This window comes from Haemaphysalis longicornis, unplaced genomic scaffold (assembly GCF_048455015.1).
Source record: "Haemaphysalis longicornis isolate Haplotype H1 unplaced genomic scaffold, Haemaphysalis longicornis Haplotype H1 scaffold_3, whole genome shotgun sequence".
Classification (NCBI taxonomy): domain Eukaryota; kingdom Metazoa; phylum Arthropoda; class Arachnida; order Ixodida; family Ixodidae; genus Haemaphysalis; species Haemaphysalis longicornis.
This window is the reverse complement of record NW_027526335.1, coordinates 3100504-3128420: the sequence shown is the minus strand read 5'-3', so window position 1 is coordinate 3128420 and position 27917 is coordinate 3100504. Positions and strand designations below refer to the sequence as shown.

At 48.5% G+C, this 27917-nt stretch overlaps 1 protein-coding gene across 3 annotated transcripts in view; it reads right to left on the bottom strand.

Moving 5' to 3' along the window:
- Positions 1 to 1972: 1972 nt before the first annotated feature.
- LOC144173861 (multidrug resistance-associated protein 1-like) overlaps positions 1973 to 27917 on the bottom strand; it is a 120377-nt gene continuing 94432 nt past the window's right edge. For all 3 annotated transcript variants that reach the window (XM_077702141.1, XM_077702140.1, XM_077702142.1), the window contains exons 24-31: positions 22913 to 23112; positions 21110 to 21236; positions 20929 to 21030; positions 19107 to 19253; positions 18493 to 18651; positions 17453 to 17619; positions 3760 to 3954; positions 1973 to 3316 (exon numbers count right to left, since the gene is read on the bottom strand). In XM_077702141.1, the coding sequence (XP_077558267.1) occupies positions 3205 to 3316; positions 3760 to 3954; positions 17453 to 17619; positions 18493 to 18651; positions 19107 to 19253; positions 20929 to 21030; positions 21110 to 21236; positions 22913 to 23112 (1209 nt within the window). In that variant the 3' untranslated portion in view covers positions 1973 to 3204. The remainder of the gene's footprint in view (positions 3317 to 3759; positions 3955 to 17452; positions 17620 to 18492; positions 18652 to 19106; positions 19254 to 20928; positions 21031 to 21109; positions 21237 to 22912; positions 23113 to 27917) is intronic.

The window sequence follows — 27917 nt, the reverse complement described above, 5'->3', positions numbered from 1 at the left end:
CACAGGTGCGTTGCTGAGGGCAAACAGGAGAGGCACTGCTCTGGCATAGAAGCTGGCATCGCCAAAATTGGAACGGGGAGGGCTATGCGAGCAGAATGGGAGAAGACTAGTTGTGGCAATGTTCCGCAACAAGCCTGTTAGCAAGGAGTGTGAACTATGCTTCATTTCCTGTGTTTCTGCAAACTCTGTACATGACTGTACGCCCATCCACATCACTACTCGACGAGCAGTTTGAGGGAGCCTAAATTGGTTAAATTTTGTATGTGGCCAGCACTTGCAGCAGAGCTGTATATGGCTAGGTGTCCGTAGATATTTTGTATCCGTGCCAGAAAACTCCCAAGCACCTCTGTGAGGAGGCGAAGGAAGCCATTAGGGCATTTGCAATTGGCCAGTGCACTAGAGGAAAGCCAGGGCATTCCTGTTTGGGCCAGTCGTGAATTGGGCTGCTTCACAGGAAGAGCAGGCCGCTTACAAAGCCAAACGCTGCAAACGTAAACACAAGTGCTCCTAGCAGCAAGGAGGAACGAGTAGCAGTGAAAATTGTGTCCAATAGGCCGCCTGGACGCGGCAGGCTCGACAGGAAGACTGACACGGGCATAGAGTATTACAGTTGAACCCCTTTATAAGAGACACGTACCGGGGAGCAGTTTCTGTCTCTTATATGAGATGTCTCTTATAAGCAGGGTACCATGTTTTCACTTACTAATCAGACCCTACTATATTGTGGGCACTGTATGACTAAAATAAGCTAAAAGAAATGCTACAGCATGTTGGAAAAGATTCATTCTAATTTATGTTTGGCCCCCAGAATTTATGAAACAGTTCTGAATCTTTGTTTGCTTCATTACTGTATTTACACTGTTTTTTACAACCAATTCTACGATCTTTTTTCCTTTCACTCTTTGTGGAAGATGAATCGTAGATGTTGAGTTCACAAGCCTGATGAATAGCCAGAGCGCACAGCTTCTTCCACTGTGTGCTCAGGCTATTCATTACGCTAGCAGGACTCAACATCTGCGATGCTTCTTGATTGGGAGCTATGCGAGTGAGAGAGCCCGCATGTGCGGTCGCGCTCCAATGGATGGCAGTAAGCTTCAACCACTTCTGTAAGTTGCATTTCCATTGGCAGAGCTTCTCAACATCATTTCATAGCTGACTGAACCACTGTGTGTTTGCTGAAGTTATAATAAATAGCGACTGCAGGCGTCTGTTGTCCACCTGTGTTTCCACAATGGAAGCAACTGCAATTAGTGACTGGTGGCACTGCATCTGAAGTTAAAATGTCTGTTACAAGCGAGATTATTGATTAAAGTTCAAGGATGACTTGTCCCTTATAACCAATCTTCTACATCCGATGTCTGTTATAAAAAGGTCAATTTAATGGGAAAGATAGGGCAGCCAGCCATGTGGGTGAATAGTGTCTCTTATACCCATTTGTCTCTTACATCCATGTCTCTTATAACGAGGTTCAACTGTATACAGTAATTATATGAAACTCTTTGGACGCAGGCCATCTGTCAGCAAATTGTACGAAATTTCAGAGGAACCTTCTGGAAACAAATGCTGAATTCAGTTGTGGTGTGCAACAGTCTGGTTTGGAAGTGGCAACGTGCTGCATACCTTTCCCAACGGGGTCGATGTGGCACTGTTCAAAGCACATATGACAAGCAAGGATTCGTTACTGCGCGGTGCTGTGCCAAGGCTCTGCACGGCGAATCAAATTGCAACGTGCAACTCCGCCCCCACCTGCTATGCAGCGTTGCTGCTCGGCCACCTTCGCAGGGCACAATGGTGTGGGGTTTTTCAACTAATCCCGGTGTCCACAGCGCTCTGTAAACAGCTTTCACCACAGCTTCAGAGGCAGTTTTAAACTACCATTTCATGGAACACTGGCAGTGGCATGTGTTTTTGAGACAACCCGCTTACCTACTACTGCCTTGTCGTTACGTCGAGGTCAAAAAAACAGAACAGGTGCAAATGAACGCCGTGAATTTTACTGCAAAATGGCCAAGCAATTCACAAATACACTTCTTAGCACGGTGCTTCACTCCCTATCAGTGCTGTGCTCAGCCCTGGTCATCGGCACCATTCAGTGCACCACAGCCAAGCTGTGGTAGCAGGCTGTTTTGCACGAGACAGTTGTGGAAGAACTCCTAGTAGCAGTGGTATGAATGAGGTCCAGTGGCATGTTGCCTTGTGTTGCCTGACAAGGCTTGTCGAGTTCCATTGTTGCATTACCTTGTCTTAATCGAACTTGTGCAACTTTTTTTCTTGTGAGGATTTGGATATCTAACCATTGACAAAATGATTACAACAACTCTTAACACTAGTTTTATTTAAAGATGTAGTACAATGTATGTTCTTATGAACACGTAAAGATGCACACACAGGAAAAGTTCAAGGAATCATTTTGTAACCGAGGACCCATTCGCTATTGGCAGCTGGTGGGTATGCATATTTTATCAATATTACCTTTCGAGGGGGAAAAAAATGCAAATGTAAAACGAGCCAATAGGTTAAACAGGGTACACTCATAAAATATAATTGTGGCCCAATAAAACATAACAGTAGGCATACATGAATGGCAACTAATACAAGAGTGACTTGTAAGCATCACCTGGTTAGTTGCCAGCTTTGGCTTCCCTACCCTTTTCATGCACCGACACTCACAAATTTAAAACAATCTGGCAAAAATTAATGCACATGAACGTCGATGCGCCATTTTGAGCTGTTACAACTGTCAAGTTGATAACTCTGATACACAACGAGACGTGGCAATTTTGTCTGATAAAATTTAGTAAAAGCCACTGCCGATCAAGCAGTCAAAGAAGTAGGATTGTTACAGGTATACTTTCATTCCCAAGAAGAGCTAGAAATAACATGAGCAACACAAGTAACAATCAAATCTCGTCCTAATACGGCTGCACCTTCCACATAGGCACTTCAAAAGAGCCATGAGCGAAAATCTGCAAACACAGGAATAAACAATTGCACCTAAGATGACAATATTCCCAGATTGCACTTCCGTTAACAGAGTACTTGCACGCTTCAAAGTGCCACCACTGAGGTAGAACATTGGCCGAGGCACAAACCGCCACTTTCTAGGCTGCTGTACATGTGAACAAAGAGCTACGACAGTCGTGCAGATGACTTGAGACTCAAAATGAGCGCACTGAGCAAATGTGGAACGCGGCTCGGTCGTCATCACGCCAGGCCCGCGTCCCTCGCCATGGCCACAAACAGGCCATCCTCTTTAAGCAGCAGCTCACTCGGCGAGCCCTCTTCCACTATTTCTCCAGCAGACAGCACCAGAATCCTGCAACACAGAGAGGGGAGAAGGATGAGAGGACCCAAGCATGCCGGCACCTACAAGCTTGGACGTCGCAGGAACTTTCCAGCAGACCTCCGATACTCATCGGGGGACCACATGCTGGAGGGACACGACGCAAGAACCTCGCAACTACGCACATAACTACTGTGTGCGGCAGCTTTACATGCAGGCCCCCGGTTTCGCTGTCATGCCCCATCAGAACGAATGGAGTGACCAGAAGTGCAGGTTCTGTAGAGAACCTATGCTCGGGCTGGCCACGGTGTTGCTTTGTGCGCGAATTCAGTTAGTTTCTGCACTTCAAGCAATCCAGGCCACTAGAAAGCAACGGCGGCTTCACTTCACCATACAGAAGGCAATACATCTGGCCAGAGTTGTTCAACGCGACGCGTACACACAAGCTGCGGGACGAGAGGAAGGCTGTGGCTTGCCTGTCGCAGTCCATGATGGTGTGCAGCCGGTGGGCGATGGTGATGACGGTGGTGTCGCGGAACTCGCGGTGGATGGTCTCCTTGACCAGGTGGTCCGTGGCCAGGTCCACCGACGAGGTGGCCTCGTCCAGCACCAGCACCTTGCACTTGCGCAGCAGGGCGCGCGTCAGGCACACCAGCTGCCGCTGGCCAGCACTGCGCACCACCAGGCGCAGCCAGTGGTCACACGGACAAGCTTTCAACGGGCCAACACACCCACGGGCAAGCATTACCACTTCCAGAGGTTACCTCTCAGACCAAACAAAGTGCTCCGTAACCGCAAAGTCAGAGCTGCTTGTTTGAACATTGCGGTGAACACCGGTGCCTATAATTGTTACATGCTGCATCACAAAAGTCCCAGCAGAGCTTCCCCTCATAGAATCTGCACACGATTTCACGTCAAGGCATTGATTTTCCCCTCGCAGCAGATTGGTGGCATCACAACAAATTTCCCCGGAAAAGCCACGCTTTTTTTTTTTTTTTTCCATTATTATCCTGGTTAAAAAAAAAACCAAAAACGAAAGCCCCTTTTCGAAAAACCGCTTACATCTCCACGTATGCTGAGACGGCGTGAGACGTCAGCGATGTATTACGAGATTAATGAGAGACTGAAGAGGCCACCAAAAATAGAGCAAGCAAGAAAGCAGAGGGTGAAAGTATGGAGAAAGGTACGACACATGCCCCCACGCAGTGACGTGCTGAGAGACAATGCCAGAGTACATTGCACGCCTGATGCAGCGATCAGTTCGCGAGATACAGCAGGTGTGCACCGTCACCCAGAAGACTGCAGTTCGCCCTGTGCACTAATTTTGCGTTAGGGGGTATCGTAATTGTCAGCCAACTTTTTCCTTTGTTTTTATAGACATCAATTTTTTTGATGACTAGGGAAGAAAAAAAAGGTAAAGCAGTTCAATTCAACGTGAAACTTGCCAAGTTGGGATGCGCTCAGAGCTGCTGGTCTTCAGTGGGATAAACCGGGCGACTTCAACTGGTGGGTGCAAAAAAACAGCTGCTGCAGGTCGCTGCTCGACTTCTTGCATGAAGCCGGACTCCACGCCTACCTTTAGACTTGTCCAGTGTCAATTTCCTGACTACCTGTGGCGTTTGCACCCCTTCTGTCTCTTCTACATATCATCTTATGTTTTCTTCATAGGCCGCAAGGCAAAAATACGAAAAAAAAAAAAACCCTGCCAAGTGCGGAGCAGCGACTTGTGGCAGCAAGGGGCTGTGGCACCCTCTCTTGACTAGTTTCAGTATTAGCCTGGCATTTATACCAAAAGTAGTCCAGAGAGCAGCCCCTGAAATGGCCCACAAAGAGACACTGGCTCGAGTTTTCATTAATTTTGGGTGCTTACCTAATGTGTAAGCTCATGATTTTTTTTCTTATTTCATATTACTGCGTCCTTATTTGTGGCCTAACAATGGCAGCCTCCGTGGCAACAGCGCAGCACAAAGATCCCCCGAACACTTTGCAAATGAGGAACGTGCGCCTGTGTGGCACAATGGGATGGACATCAGCTTCGTAACGCGAGGGAACCAGGTTTCATCCCGACCAGGGGAAGGGGTGATCTTTTCCAAGCCACTGTTCAGGTGTGTGACGCCGCACTACTGCAATGGTGGCTCGATACCGTGACCCTGGACGAGCTACGACAAGAAGCCCGGCCCCTAAATTGCTGGGCTCTTAAAAAGCTGAACTTCTTAATTCAGCACCTCCTGGTGTAAGTTCACTGAGCTGAAGAATAGTGTGATGAGTGCTTTCAAAGTTAGCACTGCCTGGTTTGCACGGGTGAGGTTATGTTCGAGCCTGACAAGAAGCTAGGGAGCTATGTCCGGTGAGCTTTTGGCCAATGAGCGTTCGACCCAAGAGCTTTTGTATGGTTTCCCTGCCCGGTACCCTCTACCGTCAAATGCCCCCCCCCCTTTCAGAGAAAAACTCCCGGTGACACCACTGCATGCCTCCTTTAATGTTTGTAATCTGAGAAAATGAGGACCCATCAGTGACACTGCATGCTTACACACGAATATTCTTTCCAATTTTCGCTGCTTCACGAAAAAATTCCCTGGACCACCATCGCAATTCCCTCGCTCTTACAACTGAATACCCTCATTTTGGAACATTTTGAAACCTACACTAACCACCGACTTATTTAGTAGTGCTATTGTAGGTGGGGATGGCAAGCAAGGTGGCAAACAGTGAAAATCCGCATACCATATTTGCTTGTGTAATGAACCCACACATACACTTTTCTTGAGAATTTACTTTCTTGTTACCTTGCATAAAAAAATGCAGCGGGAATAGAAAAGATACTGCTCAATGTTTTTATCTTGGCATGGTTACTGATGCCGTCGATGATCACAGTAACCTGATATCAAAAAGCATTCTAACAAAAAACAAATCTCAACAGTGGCCAGAGACACGAGCGCAAATTTCGTGGCTCACAAGTTGCACTTGCAAATTGCGGTTGCAGTTGCAAATTGTGCACTTGCAGAGCACCACCTACTGAAAACAAAACAAAACTCCTTGTGTATAACGCCACGAAAGTGTTGCGGTGTGCAAACAAAGCACCAAACATACTAACATAGCCTCCTGTATAAATTAGGGGCACTGCAGGGGTGTGCGTATGCCAAATAGTAGCTTTCGAATCAAATATCGAATCGAAGACTGAATATCATTTTTTTTATCGGCCTCGATTTTTCATAGGTTTTGGTGCAAAAGCAGAAGGTACTTCACATGTTCAAGAGACATGACATTCTTTTTCAACCCGGTGAACGCACTTTTCAACTCGCATTGACGACACTTTAGGAATTCGGAGTGGGCACGATATGCATTTGAGAGGGGAAAAAAAAAAAAACTTGCACTGGGGTTGCTGTACTTCAATCATAGGCAATGACTATAACTCAGAAGCGAGCACTTTGCAGGCGTGAACAATAGGACATGAAAACATGGCCCAACCATAATCATGGACCACGATGAGGCACTTCTTAATAAGAAGCACATGGGCACCGTAAATGAAAACGTAGCGGAAAGAAAGCTTGCACTACGCTGCTGTGGACAAGCCTGCGCTACCCACTGTGGTTAAAAAAAGTAAACATGCAGTAACCATACACCAACTGCATTAAAAGCAGCCAGAACCGCTTCTGATGTTAAATTAATAGCAGCGCTGTCAAAACGGCGGCGGTCTTTACCGAAAGCTGCCTTAGCATTGTAAACATCCGGTCGCAACATTCAAAATAGCGGCCAGAGTCGACGGCGACGGCTCGAAAAACAGATTTTATCGATGCAGTCGCAGATTACTCCGCGCAGCGAGATAAAATTAACGGCTTCTGCAAGGCGCGCTCGTCGAAAGCGTGATTTGGATGAAACTTGCCGAGCAGACGGTGTAGCAATGGTGCGTTAGCGTGCGCCGACATCTCTCGCTTTCGCAAAACCAGGGAATGTTCGGAAACGCCACTCGTCTATTCGAAAAATCGAATAGTGGATATTCGACTCGCGAATCGCATTACAGTCAAACCCGATTATAACGAACCCGGATAGAGCGAATTATGCTATATATCGAACAAAGAAAGATCAGTTACAAAATACATGCGAAACATATTCCTTATAACGAAGTTCACATCTGATACAGTGTACACCATTTATAGCGTAACCGCTTACAGTGCGGGACTGGATATAATGTGGGCTTTTGTGACCACCGGTTTGCCTCCCATAGAACTCAAAGCATAAGCATACCGCTTAGGATGCGGTTGGCCGAAGCACTATACCATTAAAGTGCGGTTTTTCGGCGGCTCTGCCGATCAACCGGCACAGCTGGGGCATCGTTTTAGGGTAGCAAAAGAAAAAAGAAAGGATGAAATCGGCCATCTGACGCAGTGCGCACCCCTTGCTCTCCTCTAACTTCGACACAAAAGAAAAAAAGGGGAAAAAAAAAAAAAAAAAAACCACCCTTTAGTTCATGCGTACGTGATAACCACAACTGACCTTGCTTGACGCACCTTTGAAGATAGCGACCCCCTCCCCGTCCGTGCGCGGAAGTTGTTTCTATTAAAGGGACACTGAAGTTATTTGTAAACATTGCGGGATTACTAGCGCAAATTGTAGTCCGGAGTCCACAGGCCATGTTTCGACCACTCTGAACGCGTTTACGCGAATTTATTTAGTAGAAAAATCAATTTGAAAATGCCTCCTTTCTGCACCCTTGCCCATTTTCTGTGGCGTTTTCGGTGACGTCTGAAGGAGATGAGCTGGCAATTGGCTGCGCTACTGCACGGTTCGCCGACCTTCCGACAGAGTCAGTCGGCCCAGCGTTTAGTCCGTTGGCGCCGACGCGTTGTCGCAATTCGCTCGCTCAGTTGAAACTAAGCCACAACACGTTTGTGAATGGAAGAATGTGCCTTTCTTTACTTTGTTAGCTTGTACACTATATCAAGCTCCGATTCCGTCGCTCCACACAAGCGCTGCATAAGTGCACATGCGACACTTTGCTGACTGGTACGCTAGTAGAAAAATCTACGGGCACTTGGAGGCGGGAGAAGAGTCAGCGAAGTCAATATAGGTACTAAGGAAATAAAATCAACTGAAACTTTTACCGTACAGCGCAAAACTAGGGAGCAGGAAGCACTTTTTTGCGCTGGGTGAACAAGCACAGCGGTCAGCAGCACGACCACACATCTGCGAACGCTTTTCCGTCAAAGAAATGCAATTGCTAGATGCGAGATATTGTGGAAGTTTGGGGGGCGCTTGCTGCACGAGCGCTATACAACAAATAGTCACCTAAGGTACTTGAAATGCTAAAACTAAATAAAAGTGTAAACTGGTTGTACATTATATACCTTATATATCCAAGCTCAGCAGCGCTGGCTCGTGGCAGAGTGGTGAGTCGCCTCTCATTGGCTAAGAACGCTACTCGGAGATTCTATGGAATAAACATTCCCTAAAAAGCTGTGTATGCAGTTGCCCCTGTAGCGCTGTGATTCCTCTTCCAGCCACCGAAGCGCGCGGACGCGGGATCATAAGCTACGTCGGGGCGGTGACAGCGGCCCAGTCTGGCCGCGGGAACAGGGTTTTTGACGCCGAAAACAACAACCAGGATTATCAAGCGAGTCTTCCACAACTGCCATCAGGAAAATATGTGACCAACACAGTATTTTTACACGGCGATATGCGTGCCAGGCCCTACCGGGTAGGAGATTTTCAAGACGCGCTCACGCGTTTGGCGCTGCTCCCAGAAGTGATTGCTCGGGGGGCGTACCAAATGAATCACGTGTGGGCCGTCACCTTCAGCAGCGCGGACACAGTAAAGAAGATGCTGGCCGTCGGAGACGTGAAGGTGAAGGAGAGAAAGTGCCTTGTCATTGATCCGAATAACCAGGACCTGCGTTTGAAGCTGCACTGGTTGCTGCACGGCGTCCCGGATGACGAGGTGTGTTCGGCGTTTGCTCAGTATTGCAGGGTGACCGACGTCTCGAGAGAGCGTTGGTGGGTGCCAGGTTGCGTTGAAAAGGGCTCAACGACGCGGCATGTGACTATTCGACTAAAGGAGCAGTTTTTACCACTCGTGCCGAAGCTGGACGAAGAAGTTAAAGCAAACTTGGAGGCTCCTTCCCATCAGTGTTCGGGAAATAGAGCAGGCCATAGATGAGCTAAGTCGAGGAAAAGCGCCTGGGCCTGATGGCCTCAGCGCTGCTTTTTGCAAAGCGTTTAAACGTGAACTTGCAGAGGCTCTTTGCAACGTTATATGGCTCGCATATAAGGAAAAGACGTTGCCCCCGTCCTTCCATAGAGCACATGTAATCCTTATCCCCAAAACAGATGATGAAACAAAATTGTTATCCGTCGAAGCATATAGACCAATTACATTCGCAAATGTAGATTATAAGGTATTTATGAAAGTTCTGGCAAAACGTTTACAATGTGTTATTCAGTCTCTTGTTGGCCGACACCAAACCTGCGGCATAAAAGGTCGCTCAATCACGACAAACCTCCATGTGTTTCGGAGTTTTTTAGAAACCACCGATTCACTGGGAGGACGAATTGCTATCTTGCAGTTAGATCTGGCTAAGGCCTTTGATTGTGTAACACACGATATCTTGTTTGCAGTACTCGACCAGGTGAATGTTGGCTCGATTATTTTAGAGGGGGTTAAAGGAGCCATGAAGAGAAAATGCAAGTTGGTTTTATTTGAAAGATTTCGTGTTTTATAGTGCCCCCAGCGCTTGTCCGGATGCAAACGGTGCTTTATTCACTGAGAAATTAAACAATTTAGGTTAAAATTTTGATTTTCCCGCTCAATCGTGCGTTTTCGTGGTCCCAAATGACATCACAAGAACCGACCGCTCTGCAGCCTAGAGTACCTTCATTCACGCATCCGCCGTACAGGGTAGAGACACGTATACGCTGGCGCCGCCATTTTCGGTTGCTCGCTCGTCGCCGAAGCAAGTCATTGTGTCAAAACCGCCCTAAAATTATCGCCGCAACGCGGTTTACTGAAGAAGTTTGAATCATATTGTCTGTTTCGCGTTGCTAGGTCTCGTCGGAAATGAAAAGAATAACGCGTTGAGCCCGTTGTCCCAATTGCGGCGGCACGGTTCCGTTCAAAGGTTGTCTCCACCCTGTACAGCGGTGTTGGTTTGTTCCCGCGTTTCTTTACGTTCCGTAACCTAGATGGCGCCACCATACCGTGGCAAGCGTTTGGTTTGTTTTTGCCCGCATTTAAACCTGGCTTGTTTTTGTTCTGGGAGAAAATATTCGTTCCCTGAAACAGTGCTAGCTCGACAAATGGGGTCACGTAAGACACCGTTGCTTGCGTCAATCGGCCAGTGTCGTCTGAGACAACCCCAAGCCCCGTAGTGCTGTGCAGCTAAACCAAGCATGCTGTGCGCAGTGCGAACAGCAGAACGCATCAGTACTTCTATGTTTACATGTGCTTTCGTAACTTCCACTGTTTGTCCCATCATTCTTATTGCTTTGTAAAGAATGTGCCCTAAATTTAAGCGCAAATCGCTCGTTCGTCTAGTTTGTAAGCTCTACCTAATTTGCGTCTGCTTCTGCCAGCCTCCACCAATCGCAGAGCTTAGCTCAAGTGACATCATAGGTTCTGTTGCGGGAAATGAGCTGGTGGGTCGCATGACCATTCCAGTTTTTCCTAATTATGTAGCTTATTTGAGCGAAGTTTACGTTAAAAGTGGTGTCAGTATGATTCTAACGAGACAATCTTTTGAATGAACCAAACTTGTGTTTTCTCTTCATGGCTCCTTTAAGATGAGTTACACAAACAGTTTCACGAGCCAGATAGTAAATAAAAAAGTTAGCGACAGCTTTGAGGTTGTGCCGGGTGTGAAGCAGGGATGTCCTTTAAGTGCCCTGCTGTTTGCTATTTACCTGGAACCATTTTGTTTGAAATTGTCAAATAGCAACCAGATAAGAGGTTTTACGTTGCACGAGAGTGAGGTAAAGGTTCTTTGTTATGCTGATGATGTTGCGGTCGTGTGCTGTGACAAAGAGAGCGGTTCGAGTAACGGCAAAATTTTGTGAGCACACAGGAAGCACTATCAATTGGAGTAAGTGCATAGGCACTTGACATGGAGACTGGGAGGGCACGCCAGAGGAATTTGCAAATGTCAACTGGAACACCTCCCCCACTAGATACCTTGGTGTGCCATTACAAGTACCAGAAACCCGCTGAGTTCTGGTCTGAGGAAACTGAAAGAGTCCGGAGGAAACGCTAAAATGGGGGGGTCATGATATGTCAATATTTTTGCGCGCTTCTGTCTGTAATGTATTTTTGGTTGCTAAAATATGGTATGTGCTTGAGGTGTTGTTCATGTCAAAAGTCAACGAGCAAAAAATTCATAGGGTTTCTGCTGTGCTTATTTGGCACTCAGGATGGGAGCGCATGAGTCGTGCGAATCTCTTCGTTTTTGTTAAAAAAAGGAGGTCCTGGACTGGTGGACCTATTTCTTAGGCAGGTTGTCTCTAGGTTTATTTTCCTGAGAGGCCAGACACACCCTTTTTTACAAACAGTTGTGCAGACGAGGCTGGTGAATCATTTGCCGGATTTTGTTGCGTCTTCCAGTGCACTAAAACCAAGAGCCCCACGAGGCTACTTGAAGGAGGTCGTTATGGCCTTTCAGTTCCTGAAAGCCAGGTTTTCCTATGAATACCTTGCTCTGGTACCTAGAAAGAAACTGTACAAGGATGTAATCGATGTGGCATTACCGGTACCTGTTTATCGCTCTTTATACCGTGCAAGGTCGGGGGAAAGACGTGTTTAGGAGAGTTACACAAATGCCTGTGAAATCAACAGTCAAATGCTTCTTTCAATTACACACCGGAACGCTACCCGTCAGTCCTTGGCTGCGGGATAAAGGAAGAATTGTAGCGGGGTCAGTGAATTGTCGACATTGCAGTAAACTGGAGACCATAGAGCACATTTTCCAGCGGACATTTTCCAGCGGACACTAAAGAAAGAACTGCCGGTATCTCCATGCGGAATACGTTTCCTTCCAACGCGTAATGATGGAGGCATGCCACTTGACATGTTTATGGCCTTGAGCCTGCACAGTCTCTGGAAACCTCATATGGCCGTGCGACATGCAGACCCGGATGCACGACCGGAAAAGGGAATACTTTATTGAAAGCATTGCTTATATTGGAGATGTAATGAAAATTGCAATACGAGCAACCTGATTGGGATAACATCTTGGATGAACTAGTTAACCTGAAACGCTTTTAACACGCGCCATATGTAGCAGCGGGAGAGGTTTTTATCATTATGTTGTGTTGAGGCATGTATCATTGTTTTGTTTTTTGTTCACTGTACCAAGCCGGTAATTAAAAAAAAAAAAAAAAGCTTGTGGTTGAGTGGTCTAAAGCGCTAGGATTATTGTTTTGTAAGTCGCAAGTTCGAATCCTCGAGGTTACATGCTTTTTTTTTTTCGTACGTTTATTTTTTCATTTGCGGCCGATGTTTTCTGAACTGAGTTCACCATTTTTGGGCCGTAACGTTCACTTCTCCACGAGCGAGTTCGCAGAATGCGGGCAGACTGACACTGACGCGCTAGCGAGTTTTTGTTCGCGTGCTGTTGCCAGAAGCACCGACTGCTTGTGGGCAGTGGGCACCAACCAGAATCAACAGACCCTTGGCCTGGTGCGAACACGCTTTTTACGATACAGGCATGAGTGAGGCAAGCTCCGAATATGCGGGAAAAGCGCATGGCATTTGAGCGTCTGCGGTGACGCGGAGGGCGTTCATCCACTGCGTAGGCTTCGGCTAGTGATTGCTAAGATTCCCAGTCGTCCTGGGAGGCTTATCTTAGGCATTTTACAGCCGACAACATGGCAGAAGCGCGGTATAACAATTACTGAGATATCGAGAATGCCCATCCAACGATGCCGTCGGATGTCAAGCATGTTGTTTTACAGAACCGAAACCAAAACTTGTTTGAATGCTAACCTTGGACATCGTCCAATCAAGGTGCATCTCCTCCTGTCGTCACAGCCTTTAGTTGGTGGGGTTAAAAAAAAAAAAAAAAATCCCCCTGGCGTTCTTATCATGTCCCGCGGCATCTGTTCATAGACGCTAAAAACGCCGCCATGGTCTTTCAAAACACAAACAAAACGGAAGTTAACGCCATGCTCGCCATTTGTAAGAAGGCACTTTTTCAACCTGTAAGACCCTGCAGCAGCGGCTGATGTTAAAAATAATATGAAATAAAGACCGTGCCTTTGTTTTTAAATGCTGTGCGTTTGAGTGATAAAAAATTTAGGATGACTTAGGTAGGTGGCGACGTGGTTGAATTTACGCATGTTTTGGTTATAGTGCGGTACCGCTTACAGTGCGGATTTTTGCGGCTCCCGCGACATACGTTATAAGCGGTCTACACTGTATATCGAACTTGGCGCAGCTAGAATTGCTGCCAGAATGCATGGCCTCAAAGCGGCGATTGAGATGATTGGCTGCGATGGAGATGTTGAGCCTCAATGGAGAAACGTGACTCCCGGCACTTTCCGCGACTGTTTCAGACGCCCCTGACTCACGATTAAAACCTCCCAGTCAGTGAGTCTGGACCAAGATGGAAGCATCAATGAACTGTGAGAAGAGCTCGCCAACGTTCCCGATGTTGTGCTGAAAGGAGTGCCCTTCAAAGATAGCCTGAGTGTCGACGGCGACGCTGCCTTCACTGTGAGCCCCTCGGACGCCGACACCGTCACCGATGTCATGGCTGCTGGCGCTTCGGGAGGCACCGAAGAGGCGGAGGATGTCGCGAGTGAAACCCGTCCGATGCTTAATGAAGCACTTTCGGCAGTCAATGTGCTCCACCGTAACTTCTCCGGTATTGAAGGACACGGACTGCAACTGATGTCTCAAGTAGAGAATGCTGTTCTAGTTGATGCTGCCAAAACGAAAGTGAAAACAAGAATCACCGCTTTTTGGGAAAGTAGGTAGTTACAGCGGAAAGTAGCTTTATTGCTTGCAATAAATATATTGTTTTGTGTATGGTAATGGCATGCTTTATTGTGTTCGTTTCTGCATGTGGGGATGGCAGGAGGAGGGGGTCCCGCGTATTGCGAACTCGTAACAAAAAACTCGTTTTAGGCGGGTTCGGCTATTTCGACCTATTGGGTATATCGAACTAATCGTGGTGCACATTGAAGTTTGCTGTAACCGGGTTTGACTGTATTTACGCGGGTACTACTCGATTCGTATTCGAGTATTTGCACACCCCTAGCTATAAAGCTGTTATACGGGAGGCCATGTGTACTCCACACTCTTTCCCTGCTCAGTGCTGTCCTGCAACTTTGCTACTACGCTCCATGGTTTTGTTATTCAGCTGTGCTACAACCTATTTTCTGTGCTCCTGGTGCGTGGCGTACGGTGGGCCAGCACGTGAGCTACATAGCGTGCGTCAAAGCGTATGGACACCGTGCGGCTGGGCGGCATGCGAGTGCTGACCCAGTGCGTGTACCGTATTTACACGATTGTAGGTCGACCCTTTTTTTCAAATTTGACAATAAAATGTTGGGGGGGTCGATTTAGAATCGAAATCGAACCGTCTACCATGTGACAGCAAGAGAAACGAGAAATCGGGGGTGCTACGAGGTGGGGACAGCTTTGCACCCTCATTCTGTGAACCGCATGGGGCGTTTTCTGCTTGCGAAAATGCGCTGCGCTGACGCTGCCGCGAATACCACCCGCATGCTGCGTGCTACGCGATTGGCGGTAGCAACATGGCGGCGTCACCAGCCGCGAAAAGGTGCGCGTAGCTCCAGCGACCGCTTGTAACCGCTCTTTAAGATATCATTGAAGGCACAAGCGACGACGTTTGTGCAGGAAAGAAGCTGACAATGCAGTCGAAAACGACACTATAAAGCATCATCTGCGCCACTAGGGAAAGCGCCAATCAAATATCCGCCACCCTGGTAAGCCTAAACATCTCCGGTGGCACCAGCCGGCTGTCCCGAGCGCTTTCAAACTGCTGCCATGAAGAGCGCGCCTCGCCATTGGGGCAAGACGTCAGGCTCCTCCCACTGCCGCGCTCGTCACGTGTCATACCGACATAGAACCAGTAGAACTTAGAAGCTGCCGTGCGTGCGGGATCGTCGATGTGGGTGTGAAAAAGTCGCCCGCGCAACGGCGACGTGCACGAATCCAGGCAAAAACGCGTCAAGAAGCATTTTATTTGTCTCTAATAAACAAAACGAGTAGTATTAGCGAATCCCTTGATTCAATGCACGGTGCTAACGTAGCCCAAATCATATCACATTGTTCAGTACACATTCCGAACGCGATGGTGGGAGGTTAGTCGCTTGGAAGTAAATCGCGCGTGGCCGCTTCAGTCAGCCGCCATGTTGTTTGTTTTGGTATCGCGCGGCAGTGGCCGCTGCTGGTTGCTTTGATGGTTGTCATCTCGCAGCGAATGTGTTCTTCCCGCTCAACCCACAGCGCATGGTTATTCCGGGTGCTTATACAAAAGCTTTTCTTTTTTTTAACATCTACCGCACATACCGCGAGTGCATGGCTCTTGCGGGAGCATTGACCATTGATGGTAGAGCCACCGTGTAAGTTGATGGAAGAGGTTCTCTTTGTGATACGATTTTCTAGGCGGCGCTCACATTTTTTTTTTTAAGAGATGCAACTTTTGGGGGTCGACCTACATTCGAGTCGACTTATGATTGTGTAAATACGGTACGCTACTGGTGAAAACGCGGGGTTTCGGCGATGAACAGGGATCGCCGTGTGTTCCGTGGGCCCAAAGAAGGGAAGTTTCACAGTGTGCAAAAACAAGTTTTGGAGTGCCCTGACGGCACGGACGACGATGTGCTGTCGGCCGACGATGAACGTGAAGCTGCAAGCGACGTCAACAAATGAGACCGCTCCGATGGAAAGTATGAGGATGATGTCGAGTATGTGAATAAAAAAGAAATTTGCTTACATACCCACATTTCTTTACTGAAAAGGCAAGGTTTTGACAACGCTCCTCTTAGCATCTTTATTGTATGAAATTTCAACTTATAAAAATCTGTTGCAACTATTTCCCGCATAATTAATCCTCCCTCCATATTCATGCTGAATTTTCTGGGGAGGGGGGGGGTAAGGGGGGCGGGTCATTACGCGAGTAAATACGGTATTTTTTTTCCTCCACAAGACGCAACTGAGGACGCCTGACGCTTATTGTGGTAATTTATTTCGTGCGACGAAGCGCTTTTTATCATTTCCGAAAAGGAAGGAAAGTGGCAGAAAAGAAATATTCTCCAGGCAGCCGTAGGGAGGGAGGTACCCATGAACTTTCCCAGTGCCTCCCCCTCCAAAAAAGCTCGGTGGGGGCACCTGCCCCAACGGCCCCCCATGCAAGTGACACCTATTATGGATGCATTGGAGCTCTTACGTTTTCAGGTAACAATGTCAACGTCTTGTAGGAGCACAAAGCAAGTAGAACAGGCAACCAATAAGGCATGGTATGTATGTTGTAATAAGCCCAGCAATTTGCCACAGAGATTTGGTTTCACAGAACACTTTGCCTTCGTATAGGTCAGTGTGTATGCTGTAAAGTTGACCTAAAATTGGCACAAAAAAAAAAGGGGGCACCCAAGAAGCTCATGCTAGAATTAAATTTTGTGGGTGTTTTGTCGGTCAACAGCCAACACTGGTAACGGTGCCCACATACTGATAAGCACACCCGCTGTTTGCCAGCGAAGCAATGAATAACTAGTTGCTCATAACACACAGCTCAAATCGGAGTTTACTCTCTGAAACGGGAGGGCCAGTGGTTATCTTACAACACCTGGGGATACCCAATGCTCAAAGAAATCTCAACACATGAGCATTTCCTCGTGTAAGCCGAGCTTCCCGCCGGTGAAATCAGCCAGATAAGGCACAAGGCTGCTACCGAGCTGGGAGAGAGAACTGAATGCCAGCGGAGGAGGTGGAGAGAAGCAGCGCGTGTTGCAAAGCGGGGTAGAAGGACACAATGCTCAAGGTCAAGGCGGACACGCCTCGGAAATGAAACGCACGGAAGACGACAGCAACGTGCCCCCTCCTTCCCTTCCCGGAAGCAGCCCACGTGAATAAGCTCGCAGAATGAAAGGAAGGACAGCTTGTCCTCCCCTAGATCGGCTCAGGCACTGCACAAGTGACAGAAGCGAGCGCCCACGCACCTGAGGTTCTCGCCGCCCTCGGAGACCTCGTAGTCGAGGCCCCTGTCCTGGGCGGCCACGAAGTCCTTGAGGTGTGCCTGCTCCAGGGCGTGCCACAGGGCATCGTCAGAGTACTCCTCGCACGGGTCCAGGTTCCACCGGAGGGTGCCCGCAAACAGCACCGGGTCCTGCATGCACACGCACACAAAGCAGCACGGGCCCACTCTCAGCTGCTACTACACTCGCAGTGGGTAAGGGCCCGCCATCTTGGGAAACCAAGACATGTTGGGGTGAACAATAAAAACTGACCCGGTTTACTTCTGCAAAATGATGTCCAGTTGAAGAACTGAAAAACTGTTCATATGGGCTTGTCGGTGCATACTTGGTTTGATAACAGTGCTAGGACAGGACACAGATCTTTGAACACATGCATCTTTTTATAGAAATAAGCCCTTACCCTCGCAATTTTTTGAATTTGTGTTTTATTGTTTTCATTTCCCGGGGTACATATTCAGCTGCAGCGAAATAAACCCTTTGTTGTTAGTCAGCGCCCAGTCTCGTGCCGCCTCCTCTGTGTCCTGTCCTAGCGCCGTTATCAAACTAATAGAGTGGAAGAATGAATAGGATATTACAATTAACAGAGCTACAGCCAAACAACTACTCATATTGGCAGTCATGGCCTCGCAAAACATTTGCCAGTGTCACAGGTTATGCCGAAATGCACACCTTGAGCTCAATGTCGTAGTTGCTACACCAAATTTTGTGGTTCCGCAGTTTTTGTCTTTACCCAGCTGCTGCTAGCAGGCAAGCGTAACTCAGGAGAGCATACAGTCACAGCTCTAAAGGTATGTGGGCATGTGTCTGTCTGCATGCATGTGTGTCAATAATCCTGCAGGTGACTAGAGCTCAACCAGGACACTACTACGTAAGGCGTGGTGGTGCTGGGAACATGCTCAGCCTATCTTAAATCCTGAACTTCACAGGACATGCGACACATGTTGGAGACGGTAAGGAAGAGACCATGAAATGGAGGTGGAGGTGCCGCAGCAGTTCTGTCTGACCTGGGGAATGATGGTCATCTTGGATCGAAGGTCATGCAGGCCAATCTTGCTGATGTCCACACTGTCCACGTCAATGGTGCCCGTCTTGGGCTCAATGATTCGGAACAGAGCCAGTGCCAACGTGGACTTGCCCGCACCCGTCCGGCCGACAAGACCGATCTGGAAGGGGCGGGGCACCCGCCGTCATACCGACTCTCGTGACGAGGCACCTGTTGAGGAGGCTTCCCCAACAGCATGCTCAATAGTTAGCACGAAGGCAGGCAGGAAGCCATTTTGGGCCCCTCATAAACAGCCCTTCCTGCTCGGTCCTTTCTTCCCCAGGAGACATCACACATTCCAGCTAAGTGTGTCCACTCACCCTGTACAAGTGATCAATCACATTAACACTTGGGCGTCCTTACAAAAACGGAGGATGTGCACCACCTTCGATTCTGCAAAATGCATGGAGTGCTGCCTCACTTTGCCCCGTAACAAGCTTGTGGCCGAGGCACGAGCACTTAAACCATGCAGTAACTCGTGGGCCTCTCAAACCATCACTGCAGACGGAATGCTTTCCAAGCACGCACACCAACAGCACAAACAGGTTCCGACATGGGTTTCAGCCCGCAGCTCACCTTCTGGCCATCGTAGGCCGTGATGTTGATCCCCCGAAGAACCAGCTCCAGGTCGTCCCTGTATGCCACGCTGTAGTTGGAGTACGCGACGTCCCCTCTCGTGGGCCATTCTGCAGCGGGCTGCATGTCCGCATTCCTCCACGGTGCCTGGAAAGCATGGCACGGCTCACTGTCTCTGCAACCGGCCGATTCCCAAGATCACCCAACTAGCCCTGCCTGTTCACCACAGGGGAAGCACAGACCACATACGTGGCACACAACCGCATGCGCCTAAAAGTGTGAAGAGAGGACCGGCTGCAAGAGGCACGGTTTGCAAAAGTATGAGTGGCAAACTGAAGACGGCAACAGACGGGTACCAAAGCCTGTGAATGGGCACCACTCAATGCAGGCACGGTAACAAGGTAGCTCGTGCTCAACGCTGCCTGTACCACATTCCCTCTCACGTCAGCCACTTTCCGATGGAAGCAGTAGGCACGCTGAGGCATGTCCGCCGGTGCGCTCCACACCACGAATCAGCGGAGAAACTAGGCGCCCTAGGGGCCCTACACATAGAGACGTAGGACCACCACCGTGCAAAGGCTGGACAAACCCTGTAGATCAACTGCAATAAAACTGAAAGGCGGGCTAGTTGGTGAAAATTCATCACTGCAACTTGAGCGCACAAAAAAACGAGGACTGAACGAAAAAGACACGCAGACCAGTGCAGACTAACAACTGGATTTTTATTCATCACACACCACATATGCACCCTCTTGGGCAACACCCGTGCATAATCAAATGTGTACGTATCACGACATACACACAAACGCAAGGAAGAAAAAGAAAACACTTTACATTATCTTACGTCATCTAACAACTCAATTTCCCTATCGGACAAGGCTACTGAAGGTTGACTTATGCATGTTCCCTCTGTTTTCGACATCTGCCAGGCTCCCACTATCTCTCTTGTAGTTCTATCTCGGTGGTGGAGCTCTGTCGTCGTTTGGACAAACAGCGTGCACTTTTTTGTTGTGCACCGCGCACAATGCGCAGCCAGATGTGTGTATGGCCGACCTTTAAGGATGGACATGCGTTCTCTGAGCCTTCTTACATTTACGCATCTGCTCGTCTGACCAACGTACTGGTGCCCACATGTGAATGGAATTTTGCATGCAACGTTTTTTCTGCACACCAAGAATTTGAACGTGTGACGCACGGTACATTTGCTAGCCTCACTGCTTGCCCTTTCCTCGTACAGTCTGTTCACTGCTGAGGAAACGCAGAATGCAGGAAAAACGTTGTGTACATGTGTGTTGTGTGATGAATAAAAACCCAGTTGTTAGTCTGCGCTGGTCTTGGTGCCTTTTTCGTTCAGTCCTCGTTTTTTTGTGCACTCAAGTTACAGCCATGTCCTGTAAATCATTTCGAGGCTGCGCTGCCTAGTGAGTGCACAGTATGCAGGTCGGCAGAACGTGCTGCAGAAATTCTTCTTAGCAGTATACCACACAAAGGTTGAGGGAAGCGCGTCAGTGTTCCATCACGGCACAGAAGAGGATGCGGACAAGAGTGAGCCCGTGCATAAACGGTACACAGGCAGCAGCTGTGATGTTCACCACCTTCTCGATCTGCACGCATCCTCACCGATTTCAAAACTCAGAAAATGAAACTAGAGCAGCTTAAAAACCATTTGCACATGTGAAACAACAAAACACACACGCACAGCAATTTTCATTATCAGAGACGGATTGACAAAAACAGTGTCTCCCCTCGATGCCGCACCCTCGCAGCTGGCAGTGCGCGCAGCTCTTCGCGGCCTTCACAAAGGGCTGAGTGAAGCGCATACCTCTTCTGCGAGCCCAATGTACTCCTTGATCCGCTCCACAGCCACCAAGCTTGTCTCGAGCAGGGCAAACATCCGAAATGTGTACGAGGCAGCGTTTGATACCTGCAGCAGAGAAATGGCCGCTGCAGGACGCGTCGCGTGCACCCCACGCAGGCAGAGGCATAAGCAGACTGGGAATCACCTCCAGCGTGTAGGACAGCACCAAGCCCACCATGCCTGGGTTCAGGACACCCCGGCCCGCAACTGTCAACATCGACGCACCCAGCGACACCACCAGGGCCAAGGTGTTGGCGATCACCAGCCTGCAACTGAGGGAGGGACACAGGCAGCGTGCTGGAGCAAAAGATTTTGCTCTGCTTACAGGAAAATGGTTTTTTACTGCAGCCAGCTGACACAAATGAAATGACATCTGGTGCTGCCACAAACCGCAATCTATTCCACTCCCTGTTGGATGGCAGCTCCTGTGATCATTACCCTTGTTGCAAACCTGCTCTTGTTTCAAATCAGCTGCTGTTACGAACCAGCTGCTCAACCTTTTGTGGCTCCCTGTTGGGCCATGCCTGACAAAGCGAAGCTGCCGTAGCGGTCCGTTGCCGGGATATGGCTGACACGGTTTCCTTCACTGCGCCGTGCGCGCATTCTTTGTAAACGTGATGCGCCACCTCTTGAGGGATAAGTGAACCTTGTTTGTTGAAGTTTTTTTTATTTTGCGCTAGGGTGCAGCACGGGCCTTCTGGATTCCGGGGCGTTATCACGTGCACACTGTTCGCTGAGAAGCACGGCCGGTTTCTCATCACGGGTGTTCTACGGTGGTGCCCTTAGCGAAAGCAATGATGACTTCAGTGAGGAAGAGACTCACATGCGTCCATCAAGTGGTGATGACAGGGATTTGACAGACGCGAGTGATGACGACCACGATGGCGGTGGAGACGGTACGGGGTGGATCATTACCCTGTGAGCTACGCATTTTGTCGAAAGACAATGAATAGGTGGTGAAAGACTTTTCCCCTGGAATCTAGAGGTTTACATTGTCCATAGTTTAAATATTTAGAGGCGCACTCAGCTGCAGATTCGTGCGAAGAAAGAGCAGGAAACCTGCACTACTGCCACAGCCTCATCCAATAGCTCGTGGGTGATCTGAGGGCTCGAGTTAAGAAGCGGGGCCCATCTGCGCATATCGGGGGCGAGGACAGGCTAGATGGTATGCGCCATTTCAGCTACAAGCTCCCAGGCTGAAGCAGCAAGGACTGCACTGTTTGTAGCGATGGGAAAACAAGAGGAAGCAGGAGGAAAACTGTGCTTTTCTGCAAAACCTACAGTCACAACCCTTGCCTACACCCAGGAGAATGCTTTGAGCAGTTTCACACACTGCTCAAATGTTGGTAAAGCTGTTGCAAGCAGAAATCAAGAGAAAAAATAGATATCCTGTGAGTTTTTATTGCATAGTTTGTGTTTTTTTTCACCGCGTCAGAAACTGCCAAAATGGTTGCGGACCGGAACGGCCGGTAAGTGGGTAATGCTTCCAGACTGCAAAGGGTTAAAACCAGTTCTTGTTTCAAATCGGCTCTAGCTAAAAGTCTGCCCTTGTCACAAATCTGCCCTAGTTACAAATGCCATTGCTTCGAATCAGCTGTTTCAAATCAGCCCTTGTTTCACATCGGCTCTCGTTACGAATCAGCCTTCAAGCGACTGACCATTGTGCGGTAAAGCGGGGACAGAGACAACGGGACATGACAATACGTGTTGTCAAGAACAGAGGTGGTTTCCCGTGCAAAAAATTCTTTGTGCACGCTCTGCGCGTTTTTTCCCCCATCTACAGGTGTCTATTGGGACACCTTTTATTTCGCTAACAGAAGTTGGCCACTTCAGGACACTGGCCACTTGATACTGGAGACATTGTCGCCGACAAACATGGAAATCTCCCGTTTTAGGAATTAATTTCTCAGGCGTGCCAGTGCAATGCAGGCAGGGCCTCCGTGCTCACCAGTCCAGTGCTATGCCATGGTAGCAGCAGTTGATGTTGGTGTCCACATGGCGCTCCAGGGCCCCAATGAAGTCCCGGGTGACATCGAAGGCCCGCAGGGACACCACGCCTGCTATGCTCTCGCTGATGTGCGACAGGATGGGCGAGCGAGTCACTGACCGCAGCCGCTGGACGTGTCGAAACGCTGGCAGCGACACTATCTGCGTGCGTGGATGGGGGAGAGGTGGGATAGTGAGGACACGGCAATGTCAAGTGTCATCAGCTTGTTTGAACAATGGCATATTGTCCTTTACATTCAGAAGAAACAATGAATAATGAAGGAGGGTGCTTCAGCACTTCCATCAACAGCCCGTGATACTGAAAGGCGTTTTTGATGTGCTGGTGGCCACATTACCCACCGCTGTTATGTAGCTATGACAAGACAAACTGCACAGCTCACATGACACTTCTTTTTAGCCACGACCCTAACGACTTTCCCAGCTTCAGCACACGCACTGTTGTAACTTCTCCACGCCCAGCTCTGCCAGCAATCAAGCAGATTTGTTGCACACCATGGGTACTGCCTCCAGGGAGCCAACGTGCATGCAAGTGGAGAGAGCCACTGGTGGAGAAGCTCGGCTGGGCGTTGTGTCTCACCAACCACTAGTGACACAGCACAGTCGAGTATCAATAATTCCAGGCACTTGATTGGAATTTTCAATTAATTGGAAGCAATGTTCCAGTCCTGGCAATTTTACGTGCAATTCAATGGCTCAAAAGTTTTAAAGATGAGGCCCAGTATATCGGTCAATTGGCAGTTATTGCAAATAAAAAGCATCAAGGTGACCGCCATCTCTCGATACAATTCAAAATTTCTAAGCGCTAAAACACCACTGTGCCCTGCACTATGTTGACCAGGGCTGCTTCCATCTCACAGATGGCTGTCTGGTTATCTCGTTTACCGCCCCTTTTCACAGATGCAATGCAACACCGCTGAAGTGCCAGTGTTCGCACTTTGCTCCTGGCCGGACTTCTATACCTGCCATGTTTTTACGAGGGTTCATACTGATCGTTTCCTAAAATGTAAGCCACGGCTCGAAAGCATGGTCATGCAAGTGGCCGTGCTGCTTATGTCAGCTGGTCAGCGATGTGGCAGACAAGTCCAATGCGTCTGACGGCTGTGTTAGGCAGTGTCATCCAGCAAGGCGCTGCACTCACTGCTTCAGTATTTATGTGTTCGTTCATTTTTTTATTGCCCTCCCAACAATTCTTACTGCTGTAAAAAGAATAGGCGTTCCGTTTAAGTGCAAATAGCTCGTTCAGCAAGCTCGTAAGCCCTGCCCAATTTCCCTTTGCTTGTGCCAGCCTCAGCTGCACTAAATAGTATGTCCTATAGTTCATCTCACAAGCAAGCTGCAGCACTGTAGAGGCTACATTGTTATCAATAGTGCGCCCACTGAGGGCGCCTAATCCGCCGTGAAGGGGGTCCTGAAAGGACACTCCCTTCTCCCCTCTCGGCAAGTGGCACCGCATGGCCCCGGCGCCTTTTTTCGCTTCCTTCGCGGTGAGTTAGGCGCCCTGAGGGGGACAACAATGTAGCCTCCACAGTGCTGCAGCTAGCTTGTGAGATGAACTATAGATTCTGGTGCAGAAAAGGGGCTAGTGGGTCGCATGGCCATTTCCTTGTTTCCTAATTATATAGCTTGTGTGAGTGCAGTTTACGTTAAAAGTGGTGTCAGTACGATTCCAACGAGGCAATCTTTTGAATGACCCAGACCTGTGTTCTGTCTGCATGGCCCCTTTAACCTTCTTTGTCGCACATAGCTCCATGCGAGAAGTTTGCGTGGTGGTTGCTTCAGGCTTTGAGTTTAGCGATAAATCTGAACTATCAGGGCGAACTGTGTCATATGCTAGAACTGCCAACAGAAGTTGCGATTCTAAACAAAATCAAGAAGGGGGACGTGCTGTGGACTAATGGCAACGCTGTAATTGTGCTTTTTGTTTCACTGCAAGTTCAGTTAATTCAAAGCTTTTTGCAGTCCCAGTGGGCTTTGTATTTTAAGGGGGACGCGGCTTTCAACTTCGGAAAAATGACCAAAACATCGTTTTTTTGAAAGCCACATATTCGGCTTCTATGTTTGCTATTCTGTGCGTCTGCAAAGTTTTTCCGCTGAAAAGCGTCGCAAAGTGGCAGAAAAAATAGTTTTGCCAAGCGCGGTGACAAACTATCAGCGCAAAAGGGCGAAAAAACGGCAATTTTCGGAGCGCTGTATCTCCGCAACGGTGCCACCGGGCGCGGCCATTTTGATATCGTTAGATCGGCCGAGCATTCATCTTTCCGGTTCCGCTCGTCTCTTTTATCTTCGTTCATTCACAAACGCACGAACGGCAGAAAAGAAACGACGCACAAATGAAGCTAGAAATAGATGCTGAAGCGCTATTTGTCCTCCGGTCGGGGCGCGCTAAGACAACCCTTCTGATTGGGTGTCGCGGCGCAATGCAAGATGGCGGCCGCCTGAGCTGCGTAGCGTGGGCGGTTTGAGTTCATTTTCGCTGCTTCGCTCGCCCAAGTTTCTGTTCAGTCTATGGTATTCAACACGAACGTTATCGCGATGGGAAGGCCTAAGATCACGAGCCAGATTACGGCAAGTTGTGGGGCTCGAAAGGCAGAGGTCATTGAACGCTTCGTAGTACACGTGACTCTACCATCGCCAGACCCCGGAGGGTGATGCGGTGTGCGCGCTTGCGATAGCGTTTCGTGAAGTGAACTTTTAGTCGGATTTGCTATGTTTACACACTTAGTTATTGCTGTGTCTTGATTGTGGGCTCGCTAGCCTTGGGAAAGAAACGGTCGACGCGTCAAACGCTGCGGCGCACACGGCATTCGCACTTTCCAGCAACGATGGTGCCGCCGCGTGCCTTTTTTCCAAAGCTGTTTGTAGATGATTGGCATCCCGGACGAAGGCAGCCGGAGCGTTCGGAAACGTGGGGATTGAGAACGCAAAAGCAATCGAATGTGCTATGTACCGCAGTATATAAATCGCTCAGTGCCGGGAAAAGCAAGCATTCATACCTTTACTGGAGATAAAAAAAGCCCATAAGGCTTGGATAACTATGCTCTGCATTGGAAAAGGTGTCAGCAACACAATGGGGTTTGCAGTAGTCACTTCACGAAAGCTGATTGGAGCAGTATCCGTAAGTTTAGTTCGCTCTCTCGTTATTGATGGTGTGTTTTTCGCGCAAGTTGAGTGTGTTGTTTATTAATAGATGGCCTGCAGCGACTGAAACTGCGGTTGAAAAAAGGCGCCGTGCCGCCACATAACATTCCTATGCGCACGCACGAGAAGAAAGTGAAGCCATTAACCAATAGGAGAACGTCATTGTTCTTTTATTAAGGTGCTGGTTTCTTTTAATAAATGCATCATTCCAGCTGCATTTTGTGCTTTGTTGGGTTGTTTGTGCTTCGTTCTCTTTTTAGCATTGTGTGTGATTACAGTTTTGAACTTGCTGCTCTTTTTTTTCTTTCTCAACCCTTCCCCCAGGAATGGGCGATGTAGGTAGGTATTGGTAACAAATATATAAACTTGTTACTGCGGCATCGTCATTTCCGACAGCACGCTGAAAGCACAGCACAGCTGATGTAACAGGAGCTGCCGCAGAGGCTTCAGCGTTTGATATTTAGTTTCGGTATTTTTATTATTACCTGCAACCTGCATAAACGCCGTTGGATCTTTCCTTGTAAAAACAGCCCACAAAATTATAATTTACTCGCATATTCACACTTAACCCGACACAATTGCACAAGTGGCAATAACAAAACGCTGTGCTCGGTTGCGCCTACCGAGCTCTGCTTGGCACTTAATAAATATACGCGAAGTTTGCTTGAACAATTTTACGAGCATGGATGAAAGTGTAGCATCCTTTATAGAACCTGCAGTGCCAACAAACGTTCACGCAGTGTGGTTGGCTGGTGACTCCGTTTAGTTGCAGGCACAATCCCTCGATGCTCAGCATGTCGTCGGTGGCCGCCCTGATGTGTGACTGACGATATAAACTGCTTTGCCTTCGACAAAGCACCTTCGTGTCTCATCGGCAAGGGAAAATATGGTCTGAAGAGACACTAAAGGGCCCGGGTCGGCTTATTCCTCCAGACACGCACGCTTATGCGATGTCCCGATCATCGTCCCGTCCTCCATTTTGATGCCCCGTCGCGCCACCTATATTCGCTGGAAAGTGCGAATAGCCGATGCGCATTGGAGCATCACATGTCTGCGCAACCGGTTACTATTGAACGCCAGTAGTTGTAATTAATGCCTGCGATGTTAGATTTAATCTTAAGAGCGACCTGACCAGCCATATCAGGGATAATCAAAGTACGATATGTCGCGGCAAGCGTGCGCTGCGATGCGCGGGAGCCATATCGCTAGGGGTGTGCGAATATTCGAAAATTTCGAATATTATTCGAATATTAAATATGATATATTTGTATTCGCTTCGAAAACTATGTATTCGAATTGTTTCGAATATTCGAACCGGTTCGAATAATCGGCTATTATCGAATATTTCGGTTGAATAGTTTAAGGGGGGACGCGTCTTTCAACTTATGAAAACCGTCGCAAATTTGTGGCACGATGTCAGCGCAAATGGGTGGTGGCAAAATGTCAGGGCAAATGTGCGAAAAAACGGCAATTCTCGGAGCACTGTATCTCTGCAACGGTGCCACCGAGCGCGGCCATTTTGGTACCATTGGATCGGCCGAGCGATCCTCTTTCCGGTCCTTACCGTCTCTTTTATCTTCGTTCATTCACAAACGCACGAATGGCAGAAAAATAAAGGCGCACAAACGAAGTGAGATATAGATGCTGAAGCGCGGTTGGCCTTTCTGACTGCGCGCGTGGAAACGGCCCTCCTGATTGGGCGTCACTGCGGCATTTCAAGATGGCGGCCACCTGAATTGCGTAATGCGCGTTTCTGAGTTCATTTGCACCGCTTCGCTCGGCCAAGTTTCTGTTCAATCATGGTATCT